General features: G+C 42.4%; 1 protein-coding gene across 3 annotated transcripts in view; it reads left to right on the top strand.

Moving 5' to 3' along the window:
• GTF3C6 (general transcription factor IIIC subunit 6) overlaps window positions 1-11,006 on the top strand; it is a 32,985-nt gene extending 21,979 nt beyond the window's left edge. For 2 of the 3 annotated variants that reach the window (XM_040343207.1, XM_040343208.1), the window contains exons 4-7: window positions 3,770-3,833; window positions 3,928-3,972; window positions 10,223-10,327; window positions 10,435-11,005. In XM_040343207.1, coding sequence (XP_040199141.1) covers window positions 3,770-3,833; window positions 3,928-3,972; window positions 10,223-10,327; window positions 10,435-10,790 — 570 coding nt within the window. In that variant the 3' untranslated portion in view covers window positions 10,791-11,005. Of the gene's footprint in view, window positions 1-3,769; window positions 3,834-3,927; window positions 3,973-10,222; window positions 10,328-10,434 lie in introns of all 3 variants that reach the window. The other variant, XM_040343210.1, reaches the window with a different exon arrangement.
• The last annotated feature ends 2,465 nt before the right edge of the window (window positions 11,007-13,471 follow it).

The raw sequence follows: 13,471 nt of genomic DNA, 5'->3' as shown, positions 1-13,471 counted from the left end.
CTTCATGGCGTCCATAGACATAAAGGATGCCTACCTTCATGTTCCAATTTATCAGCCACATCAAAGATATCTACGCTTTATGGTGGCTTCGCGTCATTTCCAATTCGTGGCGCTTCCCTTCGGGTTGGCTACGGCCCCCCGCGTGTTCACGAAGGTTCTAGCTCCAATCCTAGCCAAGCTAAGGATTCAAGGGGTCACGATCCTAGCATACCTGGACGACCTCCTAGTCATAGACCACTCGTCTCCCGGCTTGGAGCGAGCAGTGGCCCTCACGGTCCAATACCTCGAGAGGTTCGGCTGGGTCCTAAACCGGGAAAAGTCAGCATTCCAGCCCACAAGGCAATTGGAATATCTCGGCATGAGATTAGACACAGAACAACAAAGAGTGTTCCTACCTCTGAGGAAGGTCGAAGCCATCAAGGTGTTAATCCTACTGGTTCTAAGCAAGAAAGAACCGACTATTCGCCTATGTATGAGACTACTAGGCAAGATGGTGGCTACCTTCGAGGCGGTGCCATACGCCCAGAGCCACACTCGCATCCTGCAGGCAGCCATCCTGTCAGCATGGAGCAGAAGGCCACAGGCCTTGGATATCCCGTTGCCACTCTCATCAAGAATCCGGCAAAGTCTGTGTTGGTGGTTAGACCCTCAGAACCTACTGAAGGGAAGGTCTTTCAGCCCAGTGGCTTGGAAGATAGTGACCACAGACGCCAGCCTGACGGGCTGGGGAGCAATTGTGGAGGGTTCCACTCGCCAAGGTATTTGGGCAAAGCCAGAGAAGCTGTTACCCATCAACATCTTGGAGCTCAGAGCTGTTCGACTAGCCCTCAGGGCTTGGACGTCGAAATTGCAGGGGTTCCCGGTGAGAATTCAATCAGACAATGCCACGGCAGTGGCATACATAAATCACCAAGGGGGAACCAGGAGTCAGGCCGCTCAGAGAGAAGTGAGCTTCATTCTCCTATGGGCAGAGGCTCATGTGCCCTGCATATCGGCAATATACATTCCCGGAGTGGACAACTTTCAGGCGGACTTCTTAAGCCGCCAGACTCTATGGCCGGGGGAATGGTCTCTGCATCCACAGGTCTTTCAAGCACTCTGCCAAAGATGGGGAGTGCCGGACGTGGATATCATGGCATCGAGACTCAACAAGAAGCTAGACAGGTTCATGTCCCGGTCAAGGGATCTGATGGCCTGCGGAACCGATGCTCTGGTTTGCCCTTGGCATCAGTTCAAACTTCTTTATGCGTTTCCCCCGCTCCAGTTACTACCCCGCCTGCTGCGCAGGATCAGGGTGGAGCGCATACCAGTCATCCTGGTAGCTCCAGCATGGCCCAGAAGGGCATGGTACTCACTAATCCTAAGGATGGTAGTGGGAAACCCTTGGACTCTGCCTCTAAGGCCAGACCTGCTATCGCAAGGTCCGATCCTCCACCCTGCCTTACGGCATCTAAATTTGACGGCCTGGAAGCTGAATCCTTGATTCTCAGGGGTAGAGGTCTGTCTCAGAAGGTAATCTCTACCCTAATCAGAGCCAGGAAACCGGTCTCTAGGGTGATTTATCACAGGGTCTGGAAGGCCTATGTAGGCTGGTGTGAGTCCAAGCTATGGCTTCCTCGCAAATTCACCATTGATAGAGTTTTAAGTTTTCTCCAGCTAGGAGTGGATAAAGGATTGGCATTAAGCACAATCAAAGGACAGATTTCTGCTCTGTCAGTGTGGTTTCAGCGGCCGCTGGCCACCCACTCGCTGGTTAAGACCTTCCTTCAAGGGGTCTTACGTATTAAACCTCCAGTTAAATCCCCGCTTTGTCCGTGGGATTTAAATCTTGTCCTGTCAAGTTTACAGAAACAACCGTTTGAGCCGTTGGCTGAAGTTCCTTTGGTTCTACTGACAAGGAAGTTGGTATTTTTGGTTGCCATAGTTTCCGCAAGAAGAGTTTCGGAACTGGCAGCCTTATCCTGTAAGGAACCATATCTTATATTTCATAAGGACAAGGTCGTTCTCCGCCCTCATCCTTCCTTCCTACCGAAGGTCATATCCAGTTTTCATTTGAACCAGGATTTGGTATTACCATCCTTCTTCCCTAAACCTACTTCCAGAAAGGAAGGGTTGCTGCATACCTTGGATATTGTCAGGGCCATGAAGGCCTATCTTAAAGCTACAGAGAAGATCCGCAAAACAGATGTGCTGTTTATTCTACCGGATGGGCCCAAGAAGGGGCAGGCAGCTGCAAAGTCCACCATTTCTAGGTGGATCAAGCAATTAATCACTCAGGCCTACGGCTTGAAAGGGTTGCCTCCTCCAGTATCATTAAAGGCTCATTCTACTAGGGCCATGGGCGCCTCCTGGGCAGCACACCACCAGATCTCTATGGCTCAAGTTTGCAAGGCGGCAACCTGGTCTTCTGTCCACACATTCACAAAATTCTACAAGTTGGACGTAAGAAGGAATACTGATACTGCCTTCGGGCAGGCAGTGCTGCAAGCTGCAGTTTGAGACCCTCGGATCCCGGGGGCTCCTCTTTTTTTGAGTTAAATTTAAAAGTTTAAGATTATTTTTCTCAAATAAGTTGGATTTATTATGATTTGAGTATATCTCTAAATTAAATCCTTTTGTCTTGGAGATGTTCTCCCTCCCCTCATTGTAAGCATTGCTTTGGGACATCCCATATAGTAATGAATGCCGCTCTGTGTCCCGTGATGTAACGATAAAGAAAAAGAGATTTTTAATACAGCTTACCTGTAAAATCTTTTTCTTGGAGTACATCACGGGACACAGAGCTCCCACCCCTCTTTTTGAGGACCATTTTGGGAGGCATACTGCTTGCTACAAAACTGAGGTACTCCTCCTATGGGAGGGGGTTATATAGGGAGGGGCATTTCCTGTTTGAAGATTGCCAGTGTCTACACCTGAAGGTACTCCATATAACCCATATAGTAATGAATGCCGCTCTGTGTCCCGTGATGTACTCCAAGAAAAAGATTTTACAGGTAAGCTGTATTAAAAATCTCTTTTTTGTCTAGGGGAATCGGCCCGTTTTTTTAAAATCGAAGCTGTACTTACCGTTTTAGAGAGCGATCTTCTCCGCCGCTTCCGGGTATGGGCTGCGGGACTGGGCGTTCCTATTTGACTGACAGTCTTCCGACAGGCTTCCGACGGTCGCATCCATCGCGTCACGATTTTCCGAAAGTAGCCGAACGTCGGTGCGCAGGCGCCGTATAGAGCCACACTGACGTTCGGCTTCTTTCGGCTACTCGTGACGCGATGGATGCGACCGTCGGAAGCCTGTCGGAAGACTGTCAATCAAATAGGAATGCCCAGTCCCGAAGACCATACCCGGAAGCGGTGGAGAAGATCGCTCTCTAAAACGGTAAGTACAGCTTTGATTTAAAAAAAACTAGCCGATTCCCCTAGACAAAATGAGCATCAATCTAAGGTTAGAAATTTTTTTTAGGGCGAACTCCCGCTTTAACTCAAATCAAAGTCGGACCAAAGTAGTATAAGGACTACTTTTAAGTCGGTGCGACTTAAAGTCGCACAGATATGAATGGTACTTATTGGAAATCATGGGTATCGCTTGTCACGGGACTTTGCATTTTCAAGTCGCAGGACAAGTCGCACAAGTTTGAAAGGAGCCTTACACCTCAGGGAAATGCAGGTCATGGTAAATACAAACCAGTGGGAAAGATTTACACCAAGCAACCTGTATTGACATAAAATCTACTACATTTTCTCATATATTTTTTTTTTTTCCCTTTTAATTCAGGGGATTAACACAGAGAAGCCATTTTTACAAGTTGACAAATATGTGTTTGCAGGGGAATATGAAGGTAAAATTCTAGTTGTATTTGTAGCCCATTTTTCTGTGGATTAGCAGGCTTTGTTGTAGTTTAATGTTAGTATTATACCTTGTTTTTTTTCTAGATGCCTTGGGCACTTGTGTTATCTTTGAAGAAATTTTGGACCATGGTATGTTGAACCATAGTTTTATTTACATAGTATATATGCTGTGCATTGTGGGGAGGCAATATATTGCTTGTCTCTCTTATAACGTTCTGTGACAGAGTCTGGGTGAAAATGGTACACAGAGTGGTGGGATGGGACATATTTGCTGCCCAGAATACTGATTGGGGTGCTCCAGGGAAGCCTGTTGAGGAATTGAGTTCAGGCCTGTTTTAAGAGGCTGATTATAAGATTCTGCTTTTGGGGCCGGAGTTTGGACTGGAAGGGTTTGGGTGGGACTGCAACTTGGCCGCCCTGGTGCACGATTCCACCTGCCAGGATGCCTGACTCTAATAATGACTGGAAACTCCCTGGTGAGGAAGCTATGCCGTGAGTTTGAAAAACGTGCCTGATGCTGACAGATGGTGGTTCTGCTATGTGCTATGCAAGAAGCATTTGGAGGGTTCACCTATTGGTCTCTTTTACTTAGCCACAAGTACCAGACTAAAGCCTCGTACACACAATCGGACTTGCATCAGACTTTTCCGTGGATTTTTGTTCGAAGGGGCGTTGGCCGTGAACTTGTTCTGCATACACACGGCAGAACATTTTTAGCCAACATTCACCAAATCACGTGATTTTTCAGCTCTTTACCGCCACCCTTTGGGCAACTTCTGCTATTGTTGTCTGAAGTTTAGCATTGGTTCTGAGCATGTGTGTTTGAAATTTGGACTTTAGTCTGATGGACTTGCGTACACATGATCAGATGATCTTCCATCGGAAATTTGTTGCTGGAAAGTTTGAGAGCATTCACAGCGAACATTCCGATGAAAAACCGAAAAAAAATTGTCCGATCAAACACGTCCGTCGGACCGTTGTTATCAAAAAGTCCAATCGTGTGTATGATTTGCAGAAGTAGCCCTAGTATTTTTTTATTTATTTTTTTTATGTTGAAGTGAAACTGTTTTTTGTTTGGACACTTGAAAATAAATGAATACGTTCTCCCTTAAAGCTATTTTGGCCCTAATCCTTCTATGGATCACAGGAGTACAGTTTGTTCTGCACTCCTGTAATGTCACTCAGCTGGTCCAGGCTCTGGATCGATCCCAAATTTACAGTCTGGATACAGCCAAATGCCTGAACCAGCAGCTATCTAAACCTCTCAGTGAGCTGCTGGGTGACTGAGCCATCCGCTCCTGCCCCCTTCACAGCCCAGCACTTCAGTGAGCAATGGACGGGCAGAGCAGAGAGCTGGTGACTTATTGAAATTTTAGAAAGACTCATCGTGTAATAGTCACCACACTCTTTATTAAACACCAATAAATTATACTTAAAATTATAAGTAAAATTACAGGCTCAAATTCCAATATGCTTCCAGAGACACTTCAGAAGGGGTCAGACCAGCAATTCTCAGGAGCAGACACATACTGCTAGCTGCTCTGTTCTCGCAAGGCGCACACTGAACTCCTTCGAACTGGGCTTGGAGCAAGTAGGCTCCACCTACATGTTTCATCCTATGTGGACTACTTTTTCAAGGGGACATTTCAAACCTAGCATGGAAGAGTGATACTAAAGTCTTGTTTGTTATTTTTAAACAAAAAAAAAAAAAAAAATTTATACTTGCCTGCTCTGTGCAGTGTTTTTTTTACAGAGCAGCCCAGATCCTCCTCTACTGGCCTCTCTCCCTCCTGCCGAGTGACTCCCCCCCCCCCCCAGAGCAAGCAGCTTGCTCTAGGGGCACCAGAGCTGAGCTGTTGCTCTGTGTGTCCATTCTTTCCTCATTGACGCACTGATTTTGATTGATGACAGCGGAAGCCAGTAGCACCTGCTGTTGTGTCTGAGCCAATCGGGAGGGAGAGTCTCTCGTGCAACATCAGATGGGGCTCTGGTAAATATTAGGGGGGCTGCTGCACACAGAAGGTTTTTTATCTTAATACATAAAATGCTTTAAGATAAAGTCTTGTTTGGCAGTTTCTGTACATTGAAAAATTGTGTCCATATGGTCTGCATGTTATTTGTTGCATATCTGCATTATGTTTGCATTCAAACTTGACTAGCTATAGATGGCTAAGTGGGTGCTACGATGCACCTCAAGCTGGCCATACACTAGTAGAATTGCACATTTTTCTATTGTGGAATGTTTGATTTTCTAACAGTTAAGTCAACTTTAAGCTTGCTTGCAACTGCACTGACATCTCAAAGGAGCAGGATGGAATTTTTTCTGAACAAATTTGTGAATGTTGAACAGTGAATGTGGAAATTGTTTTGGAAATTCTGCTCATTTTAAAACGGAGTATTAAATGCAAATAAAATTAAGATGCTTTTTTCAAACCATCAGATGTTCTGAATTGTCATACAAATGTTCTTTAAAAAAGCTACTTGTGTAAAGCCTGCTTTGCTTACTGAGGTGTCCTAAGACAAGAGAATGGAACATGGGTGGCAATTTTTTGGTTTGTGAAAGCTCAAAAATACATATTCCTTTTGCCCTTGTAGTTGGGATACCGCATTTTGTTCTTATCCTCTGGAGTCAGGCTTATAAATGACTCTCTCCTCTTTAGAAACAACACAAATCCGCCTCTCTGAGCTCACGTCTTTTAATAAGCAGGGCTGTAGTGAAAGTATCTGCCCTCCCAATTAACCCCCTTTCAGCCCTGTCATATCTAATCTATCTTTATCTATCGTTCAGTTCAGTCCTTGCATAGATGCTATGAAAAAACCTCCTAAGACCGCGCACCCTGGACCAACAAATAAATAACAATGCTAAATGAATATAAAGTGAATACAAAACATATTAAAATAGTGATGGAATGCAAATATCAATACAAATATAGTATAAATTGAAAGCTGCTCATAGTGAGACCAAAGGTCTAAAATCAAAAAGAAATGGCAAACTAAATTTCCACTCAAGTGAAGTGACTTTTCTTTAATATTGTGAATAAAGTGCCGTCTTCCACCGTAATGTGAGCAAACATCCTACTCACCACATGGACATGACACCCATTACAGGTAGTCAGACTGAGCCTGAGTGACACAAAGATGAATCCTCCAATGGAAGAGACGGCCCAACGGTAGTATGAGCCAACACGATTATGATTCCTATGTCAGAGAGAAAGAGCTCCTCATGGTGTAGCGTGTAACCATTTATTTCATAAAAAAAAAATATATATATATATATATATATATATATACACACACTGACAGTTAACATCAAGCGCGCCGATCGCATTCTAGGAGACAAAAGGCGGAAGTAACGTGTCGCGCACTGGCGACCCGATGCTTTTTAGTCATCAATGTCACGTCATCAGGGGTCGGACCAGTCACTTGCTCCGCAGAATATATACAGCCACAATTAATTGGATATCCAATCCACTACCATCCTAAAAAATGGCTCAATAGCTTTTATTAAAATAGTATTCTATACCAAACCAATACATTAATCAAATCAATGTATATTGACATACTAAATTCAAAATTGAAAAGATAAAAATATTGGTAAACAAAATAAATCCATGAACACCCTCTAGTGGTGTCCAAATGGAATATACTAAATTTTCTAAAAGGCATCTCCACAAATAAATTAAAAATAGGCGCCATCTTGTGGATAAATAAAAGAATACCCACAGCTTATATTACTGATTTAAAAAAAAAACTTTAAATATTTTTGTATACAGGACAAAATTGGAACACCATTACAATCAATAATTGGAGATATAACAATTCAGATCAATATCCATATTAATACCAGCAGGATGTCAAGTATTTAATTAAAAAATCCATTCAGTCTCATTTTTTGACACTTTCTGTCTTTTATGTTATTCCCCCCCCGTCAATGGGTTATGACCTTATCAATGCCACAAAAGGAAGCTAAACTGGGATTGCACCTAATATATATATAACCCCCCCCCCCCCCAAAAAAAAAAGATTTCCACTTTTCTGGATACTACTTGCTTTTATCACTGTAAAAGGTGTAAAGCCTGTAGAACAACCAAAAGAACAAATAAAAAGATAAACGTTCCAATCCTTTAGCACTGGAAAACAATTTAAAATAGATACATCTATCCCCTGTGACTTCCATATTACATACCTGATTTCTTGTCCGTGTGGGCTCCAATATGTGGGGCGAACGACCAGAAAATTGGAAATATGAATAAACGACCATCTCAATAATATTAAAAAGGGATTCCCCAAACAGTTTGTCTAACTACTTTAGAACTTGCCACAATCGGGATCCCAGTTTAGCTTCCTTTTGTGGTATCGATAGGGTCATACATACCACATTGACGGGGGGATAATATGAGACAAAGTGTCAACAAATTAGACTGAATGGATTTTTTTAATTAAATACTTTACATCCTGCTGGTATTAATATGGATATTGATTTGAATTGTTATATCTCCAATTATTGATTGTAATAGTGTTCCAATCTCGTCCTGTATACAAAAAAATGCTTTACTTTTTTTTTTTTTTTTTTTTTTAACAGTAATATAAGCTATGGGCATTCTTTTACTTATCCACAAGATGGCACCTATTTTTTATTTTTTTGTGGAGATGCTTTTTAGACCATTTAATATATTCCATTTGGACACCACTAGAGGGTGGTCATGGAGTTTTTATTTACGACTATTTTTTTCTTTTCAATTTTGAATTCAATATGTCAATATACATTTATTTTGATTAATGTATTAGTTTGGTATATAGTACTTTTGAATTTTAATAAAGGCTATTGAGCCATTTGTTAGGATGGTGGTGGATTGGATATCCAATTAATTGTGACTGTATATATTCTGCGGCGCAAGTGGCTGGTCCGATCACATGACCCCTGATGACATCAGACATTGCTGACGAAATGCATCGGATCGCCAGTGCGTGACATGTCACTTCTGACTTTTGTCTCGTGGAACATGATCAGCGTATCTGCTGTTTCCTGCGAGCCGCTTGATGTTTACTAAACTGTAATTGCATATACCGTATTTTCCGGCGTATAAGACGACTTTTTGGATGAAAAAAAATGCATCCAAATTCGGGGGTCGTCTTATATGCCGGTGACCGTCTCCGTCTGCTGCGAGCGTCCATGATTTAAAAGCCGCTCCTTCTCCTTTAGAGAGTGTCCTGGGATAGGCGGAATACAAATCTTCCCTGTGTTTCTCCTATCGCAGATGCCTTCTCATCCTCGGACGAGAGGACGTCCGTGATAGGCGGAACACAGAACAGAGGCGCTGCTGAGAAAATTTGTGTTCCGCCTATCTCAAGACAGTCTGAGGAGAAGGCGCGGCTTTCAAATCATGGACGCTCGCAGCAGACGGAGACTGTCACCGGCCTGGAAGTCAGAATCAGCAAAACGTGAGTGATGGCACTGTTGGCACAGTGAGGCATTTAATGTAATGGCACAGTGAGATTTGAAAAAGCCTGTTTCTGTCAGCAGTTCTGGCTACCCCTCAGCTTCCAGAAAGACTAGTAGGAAGGGGGTAGTCTTTTTTATATGGCGAGTATATCCCAATTTTTTTCCTGGAAAATTAGGGGGTGGTCTTATACGCCCAGTCGTCTTATACGCCGGCAAATGCGGTATACATTTTTTTTTATTAAATAATTGGTTACATGCTACACCATGAGGAGAGCTCTATTTCTCTCTTTAACATATGAATCTTAATCCTTTTGGCTGATACTACCATTGGGCCATTTCTTCCATTGGAGGATTCATCTTTGTGTCACTCTGGCTTAATCTGACTACCTGTAATGTCATGTCCATGTGGTGAGTAGGAGTTTTGCTCACGTTGCTGTGGAAGACTGCATTTTGTTCACCTTATTAAATAACATTCACCTCACTTGAGTGGAAAATATTGGTGGCAGTTTACGGACTTGTATATTGATTTTATAATATTCATTATTTATGTGGAAGTGCAGCATGGAAATTTAGTTTGCTATTTCTTGCATAGAAGCTACCTGTCTGTTCCTAGAGCCTGAAACGCCATAGTGCATAGCCTTTCTGACATTTATCTCCAGCACTGAGAGGTGTATCTAATTTAGTCTGAGAGGTGCCATATAGATAGATATAGATAGATGGATGGATGGATATACGATCCAATAAAGACTGCCAATGAAAGGGCTGACCTACTTTGTACAGTGCTTGGGATACTTTGGAAGAAAGGCTTCATAATAATTGTTGCAATCTTATTGGGAACTGATTATATATATTCCAATCAATCTATCTCTCATTTTATTTTTTATTTATTTTTATTTTTGTATTGGCTCTTCATATTTACCTGTTTTTCTTACACAGGAGATGCAGAGTCAAAACCAAAGCTGAAGTACAAATGCCACACTGTAAAGAAGCTAAATATGACCAGAACTTTTTTAACTGAAAAAAAAGAAGGGGATGATGGAGGTCAGTATGTATTTGTATTCATTAAGAAATATGGCATTCATAAATTGTATTGCATTTCAGTATATTATAGATTCATAGATCTTGTTTATGAATCTTGTTTGTTGTAGGAGGAAAAATAGAATGGTTCCAGATTAAAGAAGAGAGCAATACTAGCTGGCCTCAGATGATATGCAGCTTTGCTCAGGAAAATGAGGAAGCAGATGACTCTGCAAGTGAGGAGGAGGACCATGAGCAGTTAAATAAATCAACTGAGGATGTTGAACAGGCAGAGCAGAGTCTTGGTCCAAGTGATAAACCGCACTCTAATTCTGAGGAGAAGGGGAATGCTAATGTGGAGGGGAAGGAACAGTTAGATCCTGAGAGAGAGGTACTCAAAGAGGAGCAGAATATGGACACTGACAAAGTAGATGGTGGTACAGGCAAACCATCATGTACAACAGAGCAAACTAAGACATGCGTCTGAGGATTCTGGATGTGCTCAACAAGAAGATAAAATATGCCCTGAGCTACTTACATTTTTCCCATACCCCTGATTCTGATGGCCTTTTAGGCAAATTGTATGTATGTTGTTTTAAAAAGAGTGCTTGAGATTACTTGCAACTAAAAAATTGATTTTATGTTTCTTATACTAATTGTATTCTGTAGGATCCAAAAGAATAATTAAAGGTGTTTTAAAGGTTTGTTTTTTATTTTTTAAATAGGTTCCTTTAAGCTAGTGCATTGTTTGGTTCACTTACCTTTTCCTTACTGAGGAGAAACAGGAAGTGAGAAATTGACAAAGGGAAAAAAAAAACATTTAGAAGGGAAATCGAAGGAAAGGGTAAGTGAGCCAACAGCACTAGCTTCAAGGAACCTATTTAGAAAATAAAAAAACAAAACCTTTACAACCCCTTTAATTATTCTTCTGGATCCTACAAAATACAATTGGTATAAGAAACCTTTACAACCCCTTTAATTTGATAGATTTCTGAAAAAATTATTCCTTCTGTGTATGGTAAATTCACCCAAACCTATCATTTAATATTTACAAAGGAAGATGGCTAGCACTGAAATCTCTCTGCTGGAGAAAGATCTCCCTGCATAAAGACAGGGAAGAGTGGGCATTCCAAATCTCTGGACCGCTACGTGGGCACTGATGGCTCATCACTCATGAAGGAAAAGTACAGTGGGGACCGAGGGGGTTGGGGAAGCTGTAGGGTGAAAAAAAAAAAAATTCTGAAAAGATGAGCTTACATTTGAACATTTACATTTATATAGCTAGCTTTCTAGATTAACCAATTCTCGCCCGTAGGACATCATATGACATCTTGACTTGAAGTGGAGATATCGGAATCATGCCTGCAGTTACAAGCATTATCTCAGTATCTTCTTTTTCTTTTTCAGCCATGATTGCTTACAATGTAAAAGCCATCCTAGCAGGTGATTAGCCGCTGGATTGCTTTTTATAGGCAATGAGGAGGGGCATCTCCCTCCGCCCACAGGCTCTCCTGTGCGATCAGGGAGCCCAGGATCCAGTGCCGTCCCTGGCCAGCTCTATGATCCTGGGAGGCCGGAAGCGTTGTTTTCCCTGCCATTTTATTCTGGAAAGCAGAGATTCATTTTTTATTTTTTTTTCCAGGGTAGGAAGATCTGGGGCCAAATGTCTACATAAAGAGAAACTGTCATACCTTATTTCTTTTACAAGGTATGTTATTTCTTGTGATAGGAATAAAAAAAGTGATCAGAAAAAAAATTAAAGGGACAGTGTAAAAAAACTTTTTAAAGCCCCTGTCCTCTCATGCTCGCATGCAGAAGGGAACACATACGAAGGTCACGCCCACAAATATAAACGGCCTTCTCACCATGCATGTGAAGTATCTCCGTGAGCGTTATAGCGAGAGCAATAATTCTAGTGCTTGACCTCTTCTGTAACTCTAAACTGGTAGCCTGTAAAAAAAAAAAAAAAAAACGTTGCCTATGGAGATTTTAAAAGTACCGTAGTTTGGTGCCATTCCACGAGCATGCACAATTTTAAAGAGTGACACGTTGGCTATCTATTTGTGATTTCTACATGTAGGAGAGAAATGCCAAAATTTGCGTCTTCAAGTTAGAATAAGGTTAAATATCTGTTTATGCACTTGTATGAGTGCACAACCACAAAAGAGTATAGGAATGGAGTGTGAGCTCTAGAGTATATTTTTGGGAAAAATGTAGTAAACTTGTTAGAGATATATATCTCTATCTCTATCATATACACACAAGCTTTGGGTTTTTCATATTGAAAATGTACTTGTTACTATTTGTGACGTAATTTTGTATAAACAATTGATTAAAAAAACACCTTGTTTTAAATTTGTTTGCATGTGGAGTTGCTCTGGGTGTTTTAACTTTATGGGCGGGGGAATGTAGTTTTCAGCATGTGTTTTTTGTTGCTGTATTTCCCATATATGACTGGGCTGTGGTGTTCTCACTCAGTGGACCGGGCCGACAGCTACCTCCAACGCGGTTGTACCCCTGTCAGGAATGCGTCAGTGAGTCTTCGCATGGACGGGTAAGTACAGTCCCTCCCGCTTAGGTGGATTGGTACGGCTGAGCATTCCTGGGGTTTGGGGGTCCTCCTATCCTCCCTTTCCTGCTCCTTTTCCCTCTCCTGCATTGCTATTGCTGCTTTCGGGGGGCGCCTTACTGAGGGGACTGTGGTGCGTTTGGCATGCATTTCTATTGCTGGGGGTCTTTTTACAAAAGAGTTTTTGCACTGTTTTCAGCCTAATAAGGCTTTCCCTGCTTAAATGCAGCGTGGCGCCATTTTTTAGGTGGTTTTCAGTTGCATTGAATAATCCAATTGGCGGCCATTTTGTTGTGGCCGCGCTATGGCGCAGGTTATTATTGCATTCGGCCATTTTACTGTGGCAGTGTTCTGCTCTATCTGGAGCGCTCGGCGGCCATCTTTGAAGAGTCTTTGGCCTCTAGTGCTTGTTCCTACGCCACACAGCACAGGTCTCCTCACAAATACCTTGCGGCTTTACCTCACGTTTTTTTTCTTCCTCTCACACATGCTGTGTACCGAGAGTGGTCAGCGGCGCTGTAGAGTCTCCTCCTGTGGTGGTGAGTCCCCTAGGTAACCCCCCGGTCAGTGCAGCAGGAGGGTGGGTTTTCATTCAAGTC

This window comes from Rana temporaria, chromosome 3, assembly GCF_905171775.1.
Source record: "Rana temporaria chromosome 3, aRanTem1.1, whole genome shotgun sequence".
In the NCBI taxonomy this organism is placed as follows: Eukaryota; Metazoa; Chordata; class Amphibia; order Anura; family Ranidae; genus Rana; species Rana temporaria.
The sequence above is the reverse complement of the archived record's forward strand: the minus strand, read 5'-3'. Positions and strand labels throughout refer to the sequence as shown.